General features: G+C 41.9%; 1 protein-coding gene and 1 long non-coding RNA gene across 2 annotated transcripts in view; both read left to right on the forward strand.

The window, feature by feature from the left end:
* Nucleotides 1-14,471, forward strand: part of LOC134572575 (uncharacterized) — a 398,726-nt gene extending 384,255 nt beyond the window's left edge. Inside the window, exon 2 of the long non-coding RNA XR_010085289.1 lies at nt 13,998-14,471. This is a non-coding gene — a long non-coding RNA (uncharacterized LOC134572575). The remainder of the gene's footprint in view (nt 1-13,997) is intronic.
* On the forward strand, nt 63-14,471 carry PPP1R11 (protein phosphatase 1 regulatory inhibitor subunit 11). The gene is made up of 3 exons (XM_063431622.1): nt 63-396; nt 3,046-3,154; nt 13,162-14,471. Exons 1-3 carry the CDS (start codon nt 319-321, stop codon nt 13,338-13,340), a joined length of 366 nt encoding a protein of 121 aa, XP_063287692.1. The 5' UTR covers nt 63-318; the 3' UTR covers nt 13,341-14,471.
* Nucleotides 14,472-17,589: the final 3,118 nt, after the last annotated feature.

Genomic DNA, 17,589 nt, shown 5'->3' on the forward strand with positions numbered 1-17,589 from the left:
AACCATGATTTAATTAATTTCCTGTTTGTTGGAACGCACGGTCCTTGCCTCATTCTGCGTCCGTACAGCTGACGTAGTTCGGGCGGAAGGACTTCACACCTTCTTACAGCGAGGAGATCGAGCCCGTCTCGTTACCATAGAGGGAGATATTAATCCCAGAGAAACCGATCCCTCTATTTACAAACCCCATGAAATGACAACAGAACAGATCTACCAGCGAGAGGACCGGAAGTCGGAGTAGAGAGCGCCCCAGACCAGAAGTCATCCTGTCTGTCCTCGCTGGGGAGCACTCTCTGATCCCGTCAGGAGCTCAGTGTTATGGCGGAGTCCAGTGTGCAGGCGGCGGGGGGAGGAGCCACGTCCAGCACCGTGACCACCGAGAGCGAGACGCAACCGGTCAGTGACGTCATCAGCAGGAGCCTGTCCGGCCGGGGGCCACAGGGAGCCGGCATGGGGCTCTCCACAGAGTGTGTGCCCGCAGTGCATCATGGGACAAGGTGGACAGCCAGAGCTGGGCCATCACCAGGGATTGCAATCACACTCACAGCATTTAGGGGGAAAAAATAAAACCAAATGAAGATTTTGAGAAAAATTAATTCTCCAGCTGGAGCATAGTCACAGCTTGGTTATTTTAGGCTGAGTGACAGTGCATTGGTTTCCATGGTAACTGGGTCTTCTCAAAACTATTGTCAATATAATAAAACCTTTTGTCACGTTTTGAAAAGAAATAGATTTAAAAAAAAAAAAAATTATTAAAATTGAAGTAAATTTAGAAAAAAAATATAGAAAAAACTCCTAGTATTTGACAGGATCCGTCAGCCATATACATACGCCTTGGATCAGACCGTGTTTGGAAATTGACAAATTAGTCTCTGTGGTCTCCTTACTTCACTCACTGCACAACAGCAGGAAGACCGTAGAGACAATCTGTCGTCTCCAAACACTGTCTGGCCCAAGGCGCATGTACAGGGTGGGGAATTTATATTGCCCGACATACAGTTCTGGGCATTGGGGTGAGCAGTTTTGCTATTCTTTATGCCCTGCTGGGGAATGGGGTAGGCAAGTAGACCAGAGAAGTGGAATTTATATTGCCTGATGCCTGGAACATGCAGCACAAGCAGTTTTTGCCATTCTTTTAGCCCTTCCATGGGTGGGTTGGTTAATATTAGTGGCGCAGAAGAACTGTCTGCTGCATATAAAGCCACTTTGGGGCCGCAGTAGACTGCTGGCATGGGGAGGTTGGAGGAGCAGCAGACGCTCCTCACAATGCACAGAGCGAATGGATTTTGAGATACTAGATGACATCATATTGGTGGCTGTCACTAAGGAATAAAAGGTCAAGGGTCAGTCAGCAGACAGTCTGCAACATTAAAGGTATTCTATAGTGTTAGGAATACAATGTTAGTGCCCTCTGGTCCCCCACATAAACGGTTAAAAAAAACCATACTCGCCCGATTCCTGCACCAGTCTCCTTTGGTGTTCCACTTCCTCTTAAGTCATCTGACGGTAGTGGCTAATTCGCATGCACGGCAAGCGCATTAGGCCCACTCCATAGGAAAGCATTGAATCAATGCTTTCCTATGTGGATTTTACTGACTCTGGACGTCATCATGCAGAGCATGAGGATGTCCAGTGTTAGGTGTCCAAAAGTCTGTTAAAATCCCAAAGGCGCCTCTATTGCAGGACTAAGTGTTACAGGGACATTGCACCCAGACTACTTCAATGAGCTGAAATGGTCTGGGTTCCTGTAGTGTCCCTTTAAGGCTGCTGGTAATGTGAAATCTGTAAATGGGCTGTACAGTATGTGGGTCTCATGTAGTTTGTATGTAAATGGCTTAGCATGTGTTCTTTTGCCTGTGTGTGAGTATGGAGTGTGTGTTTGTGGCTGTGTGGGTCAGTGATTGTGTGTTGCAGTGTGTGTCAAAAACGTGTCTGTAGTTTAGCGAGGACAAGTTTGAGTAAATTTTTTTAACAATTTATATTTTAATTTTTGGAGTTTAATGCATATATGCATACACGTGTATGAATGTGTATATTTTTAATATTAATATATAAGTATATTATAAGCATTGCTTACATCTGCATGAAACACCGAAATTGTAGGGAATAAAAATCTGAATTGGATTACTTTAAACATACAGCCAGCACATACATACACACGCAGTACATACATACACACGCAGTACATACAGCCAGCACATACATATACACGCCGTACATGCATGCAGCACACACTGCATACAAGCAGCGCACGCTCATTTTGACAAAGGGAAAGACTACAGTCTTTTTGATAAATAATTCCAAATGGCAAAATTGAAGCAAAAATACCCATCTTCTAATTATAGAAAAAATACAGAATATTTTACGATCAGCTATTTTTGCCTGCATGTTTCCATTCAGATGTGAAAATAGGTTTAGCATATAGCCCTGTCAATGTCCTAGGCTCTAGGCAAAGGCCCCCGGTTTTTGTAATTTATGTTATATTGTGTCAGGACAAGTAGATTGTGATACCACTTTAGTCCCTTGGACAAGAAGGTTTTTTAAAAATATATAATTTGATTCATTCAAATTTTGTTTAATACATTTATTTAGAAATTAAAATTGGACAAACATAATTATTTGTCTCATCTGAGAGGGTAAAAATGGAAGCCATGGATAGTGTGACTGCCTGCCACTATTTTAACCTGTCAGATGAAGCAGTCCATCCCAATCCTCTCGGCTGTATGTTGTAGGGGGGAGGAGCAGAGAATGGTGCTGTTAGCCAAAAGTTTCACCTTACCTGGGTCCGAGGGATGCCGCTTCTTGCCTTTTCTGGAGCCAGTAGCTTTCTGCTTGAGCTAAGCAGTGCCACTGAGCCCGCCCTGCAGGTTTTACACTGCAGGGTTAAAATGAAGGGGGCATGTCACCCAGACCACTTCATTGAGATAAAGTGGTCTGCATGCCTATGGTGTTGATTTTAATCGTTCAAGATGGGTTTTTTTACTTTGAGGTTTAAAGTCTGTCAAGTAATTAGCAGAAAGCTAACGTTTAACTTGTTTGACACAGGAACATCGGTCTCTCACCTTGAAGCTAAGGAAGAGAAAGCCCGACAAGAAGGTGGAGTGGTCATGTGACACGGTGGACAATGAGCACCTGGGGAGACGCTCGTCTAAATGTGAGCCACAATCTTTTTATCTCTCTAAAGGGAACTGTATGGACCAGAAAAGTCCACATCTAATTCTCCATATATCCTAGAACTGCCATGATGTTTACCTGTTTATTTCAAGCTGGCTTGTTGTTACATGGAAAACTGGCTCAGTTATATATGGTTAAATGTATATGATTAATAACATTGTCAGAATTATTCTGGCAGCATAACAGACAGCCACCGTTTAACAGGAATTGATTTCTGAAGTCTCCTTTGAGGCATTCTTACCTCCCAACTGTGTCTGATCAACTCATGTGGCTCAGAGTTAGGCCTCTAGGGAAAGCACTTCACACCAAATGACTGTCTCAGAGCTAGGCCTCTAGGGAAAGCAGTTCACACCGAATGACTGGTTCAGATAAAGGCCTCTAGGAAAAGCACTTTACACCGAAAGACTATCTCTCAACCTCCAGTAGTGCTTATTAAATACGAGTGGTACTCTCGTACCATTCCATCCTTATCAAAGATCAGGATAATTGTCCTTTTCTTGACATAACTGATGATACTGAGGTCCAAATAAACTTTGACAAGGCTTAGTTCAAATGTTTAGGAAATTAAGCAGGCCAGGCGGATAACTTGGAGCCACAATGAAACTGTTTATTTTCTGAGCTGGATTAGAGATATGTGACTATAAGTATTGGCCACAATGTTCTGCATACTCACAGGGAATTTGTGTATAATCTATCTCCACCATGCATCTTCCCCAAACACAGTCCATACTGAATTAAAACACAATCCAATGTATTCTGTGTTTGTGACCATTTACATAACTAGCTCAACTCTCTTGACACGTATGCAGCAAAGTGTTTCTCAATTGAGTTGTGTGTGTGTGTGTGTGTATATATATATATATATATATATAATTTGTAGTCGGGGAAATATAGCCGTATACAGAAATCTAGCATGTAATAACCATAACATCAATGAGTTGGAACCAGTTGGCTGTGGTGTGCCGGAACCGACAAAGCAGTAGGCCTGTAATAAAAGTGGGCAAAAATAAAATACCATAAGACATAATACGGTAACCAACTTCTTTCTTTATTTAGATAAGTCACAGAAAGCTTGTCTTAATTCTTTAACGGGATTAGTTATGTAGAGTGTGTAAGCGGAGGATTTCCAGCGTCCCATTGTCTTGATAATGTGCTGGGGTATGTGATTAGCAGATGCTGTAGGTTCTGCCCCGATTCGGAAAGAATGACCTGAGAAATGACTGGGGTTTTAAGCCGAGCCTAGTCAATAGTAGACGTACATAAAGCATAAACTTTGTTGTAGTCAGAATGTTACCATGCAGTTCGAGCAAAGGTAGTAAAGGTTGTTTGCGGAGTGAAAGAAGATAAGCGTCAAAAACTTGTACAGGGCACCATTTATTATGAGTAGGATACAAGGGTATTGTAATAGTATGACCTATGGCGCTGTTTTTTGATTGTTTTAAAATTAGTAGGTAATGGTCGTTATGTTTTTGCAAGTCCATAGTTCTTAGGTAGTCGGGGGTTGTAATGGTCTTAGTCGTGAATTCGTTGGCTCGGAGGAACCCATAAAAGGCTAAATATATAGCTGTCTTTATTACGGTATTAGTCCTGTGCTCGAAAGGAGAAGAATCTAATAAATTGATTAGTGAATGGAATATGTTGTTGTCTATGGGTAGTCTCTGTGAGGGGACATGTGCGTCCAATTTTTAATGCCTTTAAGTACTGTCTTAATTTGATATGAGGACAGGAAACCTGTAGCGTTGTGTTGTTGGATAAGCATGTGATGTTGAATGCCAGTAAGGTACAGTTTTATCATGTTAAATGATAGTTTAAGGTTAATGTGGCAAAAGGAAGTGAAACCCAATATTGATTCTAACGTGAACATGTCGTGGATGTGGAATTCAGTAATGGATTTCTTGAATCGTATGTGTTTCTAGTGTTTACTGAAAGTGCGAGGTGAGAAATGTGTCGAGCGTGATCTAACAAAGCTTTTACTCCATTATCATGTCTTGGAAAAGTGGGGCTGGAGTTGCCAGTCTGGAGGCAGTGGGTAGTGTTGTGAAGAAATCCTGAAAACGAAATCGAGACAAGTGATCAGCACCGGTGTTTGTGCACCCTGGAACGTGAATACATGTGATAAAGAATTGACAGGTGGCCGCTACCCATGTGAGTCGTCTTAAGAGTCTCATAATTACCAAGGATGCTGACCGGCCTTTATTGACAATATGGCATGTAGCCATATTATCCGAATAGCACCTAACCGTGTGACCGGACCAATGTGGTCCCCAGTCAATGGCCGCCGCCCCAATGGGGTACAGTTCAAATAAAGCTGAGGTCTCTGTGAATTTGGGTAGTGATTTGAGCTCGGTTGGCCATGGTCCCCAAAGCCATGGATCTCCCCAGATGGCTGCAAAACCTGTGTTTGCTGCAGCATCTATCCACAGTGTAGGTGAAGTGTCAGAGTGGGGTGGTATAAACATGGCTCGCCCGTTCCAAGAGGTGAGGAAAACTCCCCACATACGTAAATCAGAGGTTGCGTGGTCGTCTAATGTAATACTTGAAGAGTGAGGTGAATTTTGGGAATAGGGATAGTAGGTGTGAAATAAAAGATCTGCCCTGGGGGATGATTCTCATCGCAAAGTTGAGCGATCCCAGCAATGATTGCTGTTCTTTCCTGGTGCAACAGCCTTGCCGTAGGTAGTGTTCAATGCTTGCCAGGATACGCTCACTTTTGTCTTGAGGGAGGCTAGCCTACATATGTACAGTGTCTAGTTGTATCCCCAAAAATTGCATGTGGGTGTCGGGCCCCAATGTCTTTTGTGGGGAGACTGGGATAGTGAGTGATTCAAACAAAGCCAACATGTGTTTCAAACTACTCGGTGGAAGTGTGTTGTTCTCAATCGTGAGGAAATCATCTAGATAGTGAATAACTGAAAGACATTTACACACATTAAGTAATCACCAACACAAAGCCTCTGCAAATGTATCAAAAATACGTGGGCTGCTTTTGGAGCCAAAAGTGAGACGGGTGAAGAAATAATATAATCCTTGCCATTTAATGCCGTGAAGGTGCCAAAGTGAAGGGTGCATGGGAAGTAACTTGAAGGCATTTACTACATCCGTTGTACTTAACCATGCCCATGTGCCTGCTTTAATGATAGCACCTATGGCATGGTCGATAGTGGCGTAATGTAGTGAAAATTCTTCAGAAGGTATGAGTGAATTTAGGCTAGGGACCGTGGAGGAATGTGGTGCAGATAAATCAATGATCAGCCTAGGTTTAAGTGAGTTTTCCCTGTGACAATCCCAATGGGATTGGTTCTCCAAGAAGTGAAGGGTGGTGAAAGAAATGGACCCAGCAAGAACCCTTGGTTCACCTCGGTCATGATGAGTTTGTGTACCAGCTGTGGGTCATCTAGTGTGGATAGTAGGTTGTCACATTCCAGTGTGCCTGTAGGTAAATGTATCAGCCCTGTGTGAAATCCCTCAGTCAGTCCTGTTATGAGATAGTCACTGAAATGTCGTGACGGGTGTAGATGTAGAAAAGTGGTGAATAAGCCGAGGTTCACGCACGTGAGATATGGTTTAGGGAATGCTTTATTTGGGCACATTGTCTTGGAATGGGCCCTGAAACAGTGTGAACATACATGCATCAATCTGCAAGAGCTAAAACCACAATTGCCTGCATTAAAGTTATTACACACTTGGGATTTGCCTAAAAAAACAATATCCCTGCCCAGTTTGTCTTTTAAACCTCTAGTCGGTCTTTGGAGGTTAGCAGCTGGTTGGCTTTGTTCGACTTCAGCCGAATTCGGGCAGAATTTACTGCTATGTGTGGCTGATGCGCACACTGCACAAGTTGTGGGTCTGAGGCCTGCAAAGTGCCTGCAGAATAGCTCTGTGTCCAATTTATGCTTAAATTGAACTGAGCCAGAGGCGCAGCCACATTTGCAGAGAAGGAACCACCGTCTTTGTGCCCCAGATCCACCATCTTGTGTATGTATGCATCCAATTCTGCTCTTTTCCCGGGGTAAACAGAGCAGTTTACATCTCTATAAATCCCAAACCCCAGTACGAATTCAGGGATGGTCAATTTTGTTCAGCCGGGGGTCTCTAGCCCTTAGTACTACCGAAATATCCCCATATGCAAAGGTCCTGTTCTCTAGGACATCCTGGGAGGCAATGAGCAATGAGACCAGATTAACGTCCTTGCCTTCCAAAATGTCCTTTTTAAGGTGAGATGGGACCAGTGTTCAGTAGTCTGAACAACTCCGCCTTCCTAGCAGTAGCTGGGAAAGGGATGCAGTGTCTTCTGAGTTCTGCTGTGAGACGTGGTATGGTCCATGATCTAAGGGATGCAGGGCTATTCACATCTGTACCAGGACCAGGGGTAGCTGGCCTAGCGGGTGTGCTAGGTAGTGAAAGTTCCTCAGGGATATCAGGAGTTGGTGACATATCTGAAGTTATAAAATGGTATAATCAGTCGTATGTAATGAGTTTTTTGGGTGGGTACTGGTGGGCTAGCTAAATACGAAGCGGTGAAACAATTAAGCTTTTGAGTGTGACAGATGAGTCCCTGCTAGTTGGCAAGCGGCTTGAGAGGCACTATCTATGCGTGGGCCCGAGGGGAAGTTTGAGGCCACCGAACGTTGTGGCGGGGTGTTGGCCTCTCGGTGTCAATTAAAGCATAAGAAAGAATGGGAGTGACAGGTGAGGCCCTCTCTTTGCATTGCTGTGAGGCGGCTAGCTATGATTTGGCCCGAGGGGCGTAGTACCTCCGAGTATGAGGATGGGGATGTTGGCCTCGCGGGACCACTAGCCTATGGATTAACACCAGAAGAATTTACCTAATTGGGCCACATAACCTAGGACCAGTACCCCTTAAAGCATAGAAAGTAATGGGTTCTGGCGTAGTACCTGATATGTGAGTCAGGCCGAGCTCTCAATGAAGAGGTAAACAGTGACTGTGATAGTATCGAGTAGTTGACCTGTGGGTATAAGATGATATATAAATTTCTGAGTGTAAGGTAGTGGTTTGGCCAGATCGTGGGCCCTAAAACCAGAACCTACCCGACACTCTCCAGAGGGGATTTAACCGAGAGAAAGTGACAGCTTCCTTGCTTGTAAAAGCTACCGTCCAATGAATGATAACCTAGAAGAGTAACTTACACACTTAACTAATTTCATATGTATTTTTGGCCTTTACATGAATCATATTTAACCCCTTAAGGACACATTACATGTGTGATATGTCATGATTCCCTTTTATTCCAGAAGTTTGGTCCTTAACCCCTTAAGACCGCAGGACGTTCTATGCCGTCCTCATTTTAGTGGGTCTAAAATCCGCAGGACGGCATAGAACGTCCTGCGATCTTATGTACTTACCCGGTCGCCGGCGATCCCACGCCGGCGATCGCGGTAGGGGGGACTTACCTGGGAGCCCAGGGAGTCCCCCTCTGTCCTCTTCGGCCCCCCAGGGCTATGTGATCGCGAGGTCCTTGCGAGGACCCCGCGATCACATGGACGGCATAGCCGTCCAAGGCAGTGCCAGCAGGGGGAGTGCCTGTAATGACAGGTACTCCCTCTGCTGTCTGAAAATAAAATAAAAAGATGTTAAAACAGTGTAAAAATAAGATTATGTATACTTAGATCATATATAGATTTATTATATATATATGATCTAAGTATATATATACACATATACACACATACACATAAATATACATACACTGTCTACGTGTATTTTAATATTAATATATACATAATTATATATATATTATCAAAATACACGTACAATGATAGTGATTAAATATATATATAATTTTCATTATATATATATATATATATATATATATATATATTTAGATATAAATATATAAATACGTTAAAAAATAAAATAAAAAAATAAATAGATAAAAAATATATAAACATGCGTAATTTCGTTCTAACTGTATTTTAAAATTAATATATATATATATTGATATCAAAATACATGTAGAACGAAATAATATATAAATATCTATATACATAAGTATATACGTATATATCACTATATATATATATATATATATATATATATATATATATATATATATATATATATATATATATAAATAATTAAAAAAAAATTATATACATATATATATAATAATTCTAGGCATATATTTATGTAATAATTTTACATAATTAGGTCATTTTATTAATTACAATTTGCAGGACCTGCCTGCCAACCCAGGCCGAAAGTTCAGGGAATTACATTTTCTAGCACTATATTTATCCCTGTAACTTTCCAAGACACCATGAAACCTGTACATGGGGGGGTACTGTTTTACTCGGAAGACTTCGCTGAACACAAATATTAGTGTTTCAAAACAGTAAAATATATTACAACGACGATATCGTCAGTGACAGTGACTTTTTTGCATTTTTCACACACAAATGGCACTTACACTGACGATATAATTGTTGTGATACGTTTTACTGTTTTGAAACACTAATATTTGTGTTCAGCGAAGTCTCCTGAGTATAACAGTACACCTCATGTACAGGTTTTATGGTGTTTTCAAAAGTTACAGAGTCAAATATAAGGTTTGCGTTTCATTTTTTTCACATTAAAATTCGCCAGGTTGCCTTTGAGACCGTATGGTAGCCCAGGAATGAAAATTATCCCCATGATGGCATACCATTTGCAATAGTAGACAACCCAGGGTATTGCAAATAGGGTATGTTCAGTTTTTTTAGTAGCCACTTAGTCACAAACACTGGCCAAAATTTGCGTTCAAATTAGTTTTTTGCATTTTCAAATATTAACACTAACTTTGGCCAGTGTTTGTGACCAAGTGGCTACTAAAAAAAGACTGGACATACTCCATTTGCAATACCTTAGGTTGTCTACTTTTGCAAATGGTATGCCATCATGGGGGTAATTCTTATTTCTGGGCTACCATATGGTCTCAAAGGCAACGTAACCAATCTGGCGAATTTCAATGTGAAAAAACTGAAATATGTAACACGCTATATTTGACCCTGTAACTTCCCAAAACACCATAAAACCTGTACATAGGGGGTACTGTTTTACACGTGAGACATCGCTGAATACAAATATGTGTATTGTATTGCAGTAAAAGCAAACAGTATTTTGACATTCACAGTTAGAATGTCACGTAGAATTAAAAAAAAGTAAAAAATTCTTATTTTCTCTCTTTTTTTTAATATTTTTTTCATATTAAATTATGTTCCATACCTAAATATTTGATGTTAAACGAAGGCCCTGTGTCCCCTGAATAAAATGATATATAAGAAGTGTGGGTGCATTTAATATGAAAGAGGTGAATTATGGTTGGACAGACATATAGCGCAAATGCCAGGTTTTGTTTACGGTTTTTTTGGATCACAACTTGTACATTTGGCTGCGGTCTTAAGGGGTTAAATTCCAACCAACCTAGAAAGTAAATACAATTGATACAGATGTCAGAATTCACAAATCCTAGTACGACTCCCTGGTAAGAAAACCTGTGGGAAAATGTCAGGGAAATCAGGACACCAATCTAGGTTTGAACATTTATATATGTTTTTAGTAGAATTTATGAGTGACTGTAATATCGTTTGTGACCAGTAGGGGAGAAATTCACCTGGAGTACTGGTTGAAATTCGTGCTTATTTCGTGAGTAGTTGCATGAACTAGATGGAGTATAGATACATACGAATAGATCCATTTAATTGTACTTTGAACCGAAAAAGAAACTGCTATGTGTATAACCGAATGCTAGCGTTCATTAGTTTAAGTGATATGAACATTTGCGAGTGGCTAAGGGAATTTAGCCGAGCGGCGTGCTGTATTTAAATGAAAAAGTACCGAACGCGGGTTGAAACGAACGGGGCTCCGCCGTGTAAAGCCGGGAAGTTTGCAGCGGTTGCTTTACGGCGGGCCTAACTTACGGTTTTTGCGGCGGCAAGTAACGAACGAGCTGTGCAGACGCCGGCGGCGGGAAGGAGAGCCAGGGGAGCACCGGACCACCCAGGAGAGCACCGGACCAGGAGACCACGAGGAAATAGGTAAGAAAAATCCAAGATGGCGGTCTGAACCGGAAGTAAACGTTTCAGACTCGCCAGACCAGTAACGGTAAGGTGGGAGTGGATTGGCAGCCCTTTTAAAGGGAATTCAAGCCCCTCCCACAACTACAGGCCAAGCCTTCAAATATATATATATATATATATATATATATATATATATATATATATATATATATATATATATATGTATGTATGTATGTATGTGTGTATATGTAAAAAAATCTGTAACCTGGCACTCACCCTTTCTAAATAAGATAGTTTTAATGCCTTGGTGCTATCCCACGTTGAAAGATATATATGAAGCAATAAGAGATGCACTCTCAGGTCTTAATAAATCATTAGTCGGTATTTATTTTCCAAAAAAGGTTGACATCATCCGATCGACGTTTCGACCCCTCAGGGTCTTCCTCAAGATCAATGTACCCCCATAAATATAACAAATATATAGGAAAATAGATAATGTACTCACCAATAGTGATACAGTTCCCTCACCTCCGCCGTGTATACCCGGAAGTGTACTCGCGATCATGTGACATGCCGTGGTTGGCCGTGATTCGTGCGTGCTGACGTGCCCAACGGTTGCTAGGGAACCGGTGAAACAATTAAAGCGCGAGTGCATCTCTCCCAGGGCATAGGGGAGAAATATGAATGTGTAAACAGTGTGTGAAATAAGAATGGCTATTGCAATATCAAAAGCTATACACAGCTATATACAGTGATCTGCTGGTGATCAGTGTGTGCTATTTACAAAAGTGCCAAAGAGTGTGTAAACAAAAAGTGGGTGAAAATACTAAGTAAAGTGAGCAAGGTTAAAAAAAATGGTGCTGATCTCCTATAAAAGATATGTGCAAAATCCTGTATATAAAATATAAATTATAAATTATTAAAAATCATATTCAACATTTCTAAGAATACAATGGAAAAGAGGCATAGTTCTAACATGGTATATGCAAAGAAGACTATAAATGACATTACTATATGACAAAGATTTATTAATAAATGATTTATTAAGACCTGAGAGTGCATCTATTTCAAAGCCTATATATATAGGCTTTGAAATCTACAGGAAACGGAGATAAATGTCTCAAATATTACAGCTGGCATGTTGTCTTGTTGGGATGTGTAAAGGGCTGCCTGCCTGTACATGTATCTTAATTAGACTTGGACTGGCTTTCATTTTCCATGACCTTTTATCTTCTGTACAGAACTGTCTCAAGGTTATGCACTAAAGTGCAAATTGTCAGGAATTCAAAGCGCATTTCAAGATGTAAGCCATGACAGCTAAATTGGAAAGATTCCCCAAATTAGCTATATTTACAGTTCAGATTTTTTTGTCGTTAAATGTTAAAATTTATTACATCGTAAGTTCCTGACAGTTGACACTTTAGTAAATAACCCTCTTTGCATTTGTCAAGTTTTCCCTCTCATTTCCTCTCTGCGTGTTAAATTTGTTTACCCAGATTTCTCCACTTGTTCATGCATTCAATCTGATTTGCATTCTTAAAACAAATATACAATATAATGTGACTAAAGGCGCTTTTAGTGGTTATTTAAATATTCAATATAAGTGCAGCAGCTATAAACACTCTGTGGGCACTCCAAATAGCCCACCAAATTAAAAGAAAAATACAGCTGCTGATCTAAACACCTATCGAAGAGAGGGTGTGTATGACACCTTAAAGGCTAAAAAATTAGAGTTTAGCGATTTTTGATTTTTACTCACCTTAGTAAATATATTCAGATCTTTCTTTGTTTTTATATACAACTCATCAATAACCCTAAATATTTGAGGGGTAAGTCCCATTTGTTCCCCAAGTAAGCATTGCACTTTGTTTTAAGGGGAATATGAACATTGAGGTCCTATCTGTAGTTTTCAAATTTTTCTGATTTGTATTCTTGTTGAATTTTCTAAGCTATTTATCTTTCCATCCACAGGCTGCTGTATATACGAGAAGCAGAGAGCATTCGGGGAAAGTTCAACAGAGAGTGAGGATGAGGATGATGAAGGCTGCAACAGCAGTCACTGTATCCGAGGCCATAAGAAGGGAGGGGGGCACGGACCTAGAGAGACCACCCCACCAAGCCACGATAGTGCGGGCCGTATGCAGCACTGAAACAGCTGAGAGGGAGACGCAGTGCATCCTTTATTAAATGCTTACTGAATAATCATAAGGGCCTGCTGTCTCCTTATTATTGTGAGAGCAACAGCAGCAGCATGACGCGTGGTCTCTGTAACTGTCTGTTTTGCTGGGGCATCCAGGGCACTTGTAAGAATGATGAGAGTGACACAGGCAGATTTATAGAGGGATAATGAACCGGTCACCCTGCGAGTGCCAGATAGGAGTACAATGTACTGACTTCCCCTCTGGCACTCACATGTGGCTCACTTGGAAAATACAAAATAAAGGATAAAAAATATATATATATGCCTCGATCTTAGATGCAATCTCAGATAGCTCTGTAACGAACACTATCCTATAGATACAGTTCTTCTCTCAGCTGTCAGAGCATGGATTCATTGAATGTACGTGCATGTCCCGTCTCTCTGGCTTTCTCCCTGTTTCGCTCTCCATCTCCTTCCTTGCCCTTTTCTGAATGGAAATTTTAGTAGTCAATTGAATGTACTTTTCCGTGAGATATTCCTCTAAACCAGGGGTAGGCAACCTTCGGCACTCCAGATGTTGTGGACTACATCCCCTATAATGCTCTGACACCCATAATCCTGGCAAAGCATCATGGGAGGTGTAGACCAAACATCCGGGGTGCCAAAGGTTGCGTATGCCTGCTCTAAACCCTCAGGCTATCCATGCTGTTTCAGTTCTCGTAATGCCAATTCTAGAAAAACAATGCAACTTATTTATTAAACTTTATTCTGTTTTGGAGTGAAGCATTCCCATGATTCTTTGCCAGCGGGAGAGCAATCTGTTGGCTACCAATGGTATAAGAGAATAGAGGAATTAATGACACACAGCTCCTTTGCTCGAGGGTTAATCTGTGCCTTCCCCTCTAATTTCTACCCGGGTACCAAATTACCACTCCTGCTGCTCTCTAAACCATCCATGCATTCCATTTTCAGCACAGCAATCAAGATACACCATGGTCAAACACAGCTGGCTTTACAAGTCCCCCCCCCCCTAACATCATTGGCTTTGGTTAACCAGATCATTACTGGGTTGTTTTTTTTCCTCAATCTGTATATTGTGATTTTATGTTTTTGGAAATTAAAAGATTTTTTTTGTTTGGTATTTTTGTCTTGTCTCTTATTGAAAATAAAAGTTTTGTTTTGAATGCAGCTGTTTCCTTATCTATTTCTATATCCCCCTCCACACTTTATTTGCTGGGCATGAGAATGTATCTCTGGTCCTAAACGGTTGGCACAGTTAGCAGGGAAGAGCTACTGATAATGTGGATTGACTTTGTTAAAGGGTTTACTAAACTATGAAAACCCCTGGTTTGTAAAAGGAGAGGGACTGTTGCCAACAGAGTAAATTCATTAAAATACTGGATCTGCAAATACAAATATTCAACTCAGTGGGCCATCTTAGCGCTATATAAGTAAGACGTTGGGTAGTTAAAGATCCCATGAACGTTGGTGTATTTGTGACAGTCAGTTGGTTTATTGTTCTTGAAGCAACTAGGATTCCATAATTTAAATAACCCTGTTTTTGAGAGTTTGGTGACGTTAAAGGGACATCTTGGGCACCAATACCACATTACTGCATTTGGTTTTAGCCTCATTATCATGCTATATTTGTTTTTTTTGTTTTTTAATTCTTTATTTTTGCGTGCAAGGTATAACATATGAGCTTACATCGCCACAACAGCGGTGATAGGCAGTACATCGACATGTGATACAATGCATTAATATGGTGAGTGAAGAAATTGCACATTTTTAAATTTTAACAGGAAAAACATATAAAGGTATAGCACCCATGGGTGTCACCAGGATGATACTGACAATGTTAAGGCAGTCAGAAAGAAACTTCAAAACATCAACATTATCATTATGCAGACGTTTCTTACTAAATCGAGTAACACACATTGGGATTGCTTAAATAATATATGGTAGGTTACATAAGAGGTAAAACTCGGTTGGGAGTAGTGAATGATTAGGGGTGTCTGGTTTGCCAAACCAATAATGGCACAACAGCTAGGCACATTTAGATGCCAGGCTATACAATGACTACCGGGTGTGGTAATCAATATGTAGTTAAGGAGTATTAAACCCTTGGTGTCTAGGCTAGTTATATTCCCAGCAGGTCGCACCGCAGTTAGCTGGAGTTAGGTGTAGGTGTACAGTGAGGCATTAAACGGTTGCTTGGGTTATTCAAGGGACATCTCGTCCACATGCGGTTAACATAGAGATGGCATGCTCAATTTATGTGATTATGATGGAAGGCATAAGGCCATGCAGCTATAGCAACAGAAAATAAATAGTTCTGGTTAACGTTCTAAATGGCAAAGGAATCATTCAATATTTAAACTGAGTATCTCCCAGGAGTATGCAGCAACTGTGGGAGTTTCTATACTCTGTCATGAGTCCCTTCAGCCGATGCCCTTAAGTGGGGGGTAAGTAGGCTGGTGTTTTGAGATATCTGCCTGACTACAGCATTAAAATTCTGACAGAGTACAAAAACATTTAACCTTAACATCAAAAAAAGTCATTATAAAAAATTGGAACTTGGAGGTATTTTCAAGGGTTGTGCGTTCGGGCTGAATGTCTAAACAATGGTGGGTAGTGGAAGTCCCCGTGGTTATTCCTGTCAGCCTATGCCCACCCTGGAGGCCTGGTACGCCAACCTGTTTTGTAGATGTTGCTTCAGTGGCTTGCTGTTGTGCGATGGGTCTTTGGGAAGGCATTTATATGCATTTGCCAGTCTTTCGTGATGGATGTTAGACCGGATCGATTCTCCATGCTTTTTCTTGCATGTCTGCAGGTGCAGAGCGTCCCCTTTCCTCTTGTGTGGGGCACAAGTCTAGGCTTGTTGTGCGAGGCACCTGTTTCCGTTTTTGCATCATGTAGGGTGGAGTCTGAGCTCCGTATGGGGGGCATATCAGAAGTGGTGTGGTAGGTGTAGTTTGGTATATGCTTAGGAGATGGCCAAGGGTGCATGGATGTTGGTCAGCTTACTGATAACGTGGCCTTATACATTGTATAACTTATTGCTATGGCGGTAGATGAAACCAGAGGTAAAAAAAAAAAAAATCATCAAAAATAAAAATAAAATGGGAAATCAACAGTTTTAACCCAACTCTGAACCCCTAAATATAACGGTTTGCAGCAGTCCTAGACCGGCTCTTCATCATGCCACATGGTGACGTGAATGCTGCCCGCAGTCTCTGTCTAGGTGGTGACCGAGGCGTAGGATTCTGGCGTGGAACCCCGCGGGATGAACGGGACGGTTCTTGCTGGATCCCAGTTTAGGGTAGGAGAGGTTAGGTTGTGGGATCTTTCTTGGGTGAGCGAGTCCTGTGGCAGGCCTAGAGTCTGCAAGAGATCTTCAGCGTCCTGGGTGCTTTGTATATGATGTGTGTTAACTCCATGCTGTACGAGGAGTGTTCGGTTGGGCCGCCATCGGTAGCTTATGTTTTGTCGTTGGAGCAGGGAGGTAAGGGGTCGGAGTGACCTGCGCCATGCTAAGGTTCCGCTGGACAAGTCGGCGAAGAAGGTCAGGGCCATACCGTCTAACTGGAAGGGGGTTTTACCCTGTAGGGCGGAGAGGACCACCGATTTATCTTTCCCGGTCCGGAAGGTGACTATTGTGTCCCTTGTGGCTGTGGTTGGGGCTCTGGTGGGTTATTACTTTGGTCTGTCCGGGTGGCAATATGGATGTGAGTATGCACCTAAGAACCTGGGGCAGCTCGGCGTCCGGTACCTCCTCTGGGATCCCTCTTACTTTTAAGTTATGTCTCCATCTAGCATCCTCTTGGGTCGCAAAGCGGCGTTCATGTAGCATGTTCTGGTGTTGCAAATCCTGCACGGCTTTTTGCAATGAGGAGATGTCTTGCTGGTGGTCTTTGGAGGAGTCCTCCAGTGAGTTGATGCGGCCTGTCAGGCCCTGCAGCTCCCCCCAGAGAGCTGTGACATCCGTTAGGTTGTTCTTCTGTAGGTCTGCTAATAGGGATTTTAGTACCCCGGTGGTTACCAGGTCAGAGTCAGCTCCTGTTTTATTTTGTTTCACCCTCTGCATTGGGGCAGAGGCTGTGAGGTAATCATCCCCGGCGTCCCCAGAGCAGTCGCCTGAGAAGTCTGAGCAGCCTCCGTGGAGAGCCGCCATATTGGAGCTGCTGGTGCCGCGTGCTTGCCTCCACATATCTCCGATTGTCAGCCCTGGAACAGGTTTGTCGGTCACCGGTCTTTTG

The sequence above is a fragment of the Pelobates fuscus genome, chromosome 9 (genome assembly GCF_036172605.1).
Source record: "Pelobates fuscus isolate aPelFus1 chromosome 9, aPelFus1.pri, whole genome shotgun sequence".
NCBI classification, from domain to species: Eukaryota; Metazoa; Chordata; class Amphibia; order Anura; family Pelobatidae; genus Pelobates; species Pelobates fuscus.

Coding starts and splice junctions, on each gene's coding strand:
- PPP1R11 (XM_063431622.1), top strand. CDS start 319: ATGGCGGAGTCCAGTGTGCAGGCGGCGGGGGGAGGAGCCACGTCCAGC. Junction 397..3,045: donor CCGAGAGCGAGACGCAACCG/GTCAGTGACGTC, acceptor TGTTTGACACAG/GAACATCGGTCTCTCACCTT. Junction 3,155..13,161: donor GGGGAGACGCTCGTCTAAAT/GTGAGCCACAAT, acceptor TTCCATCCACAG/GCTGCTGTATATACGAGAAG.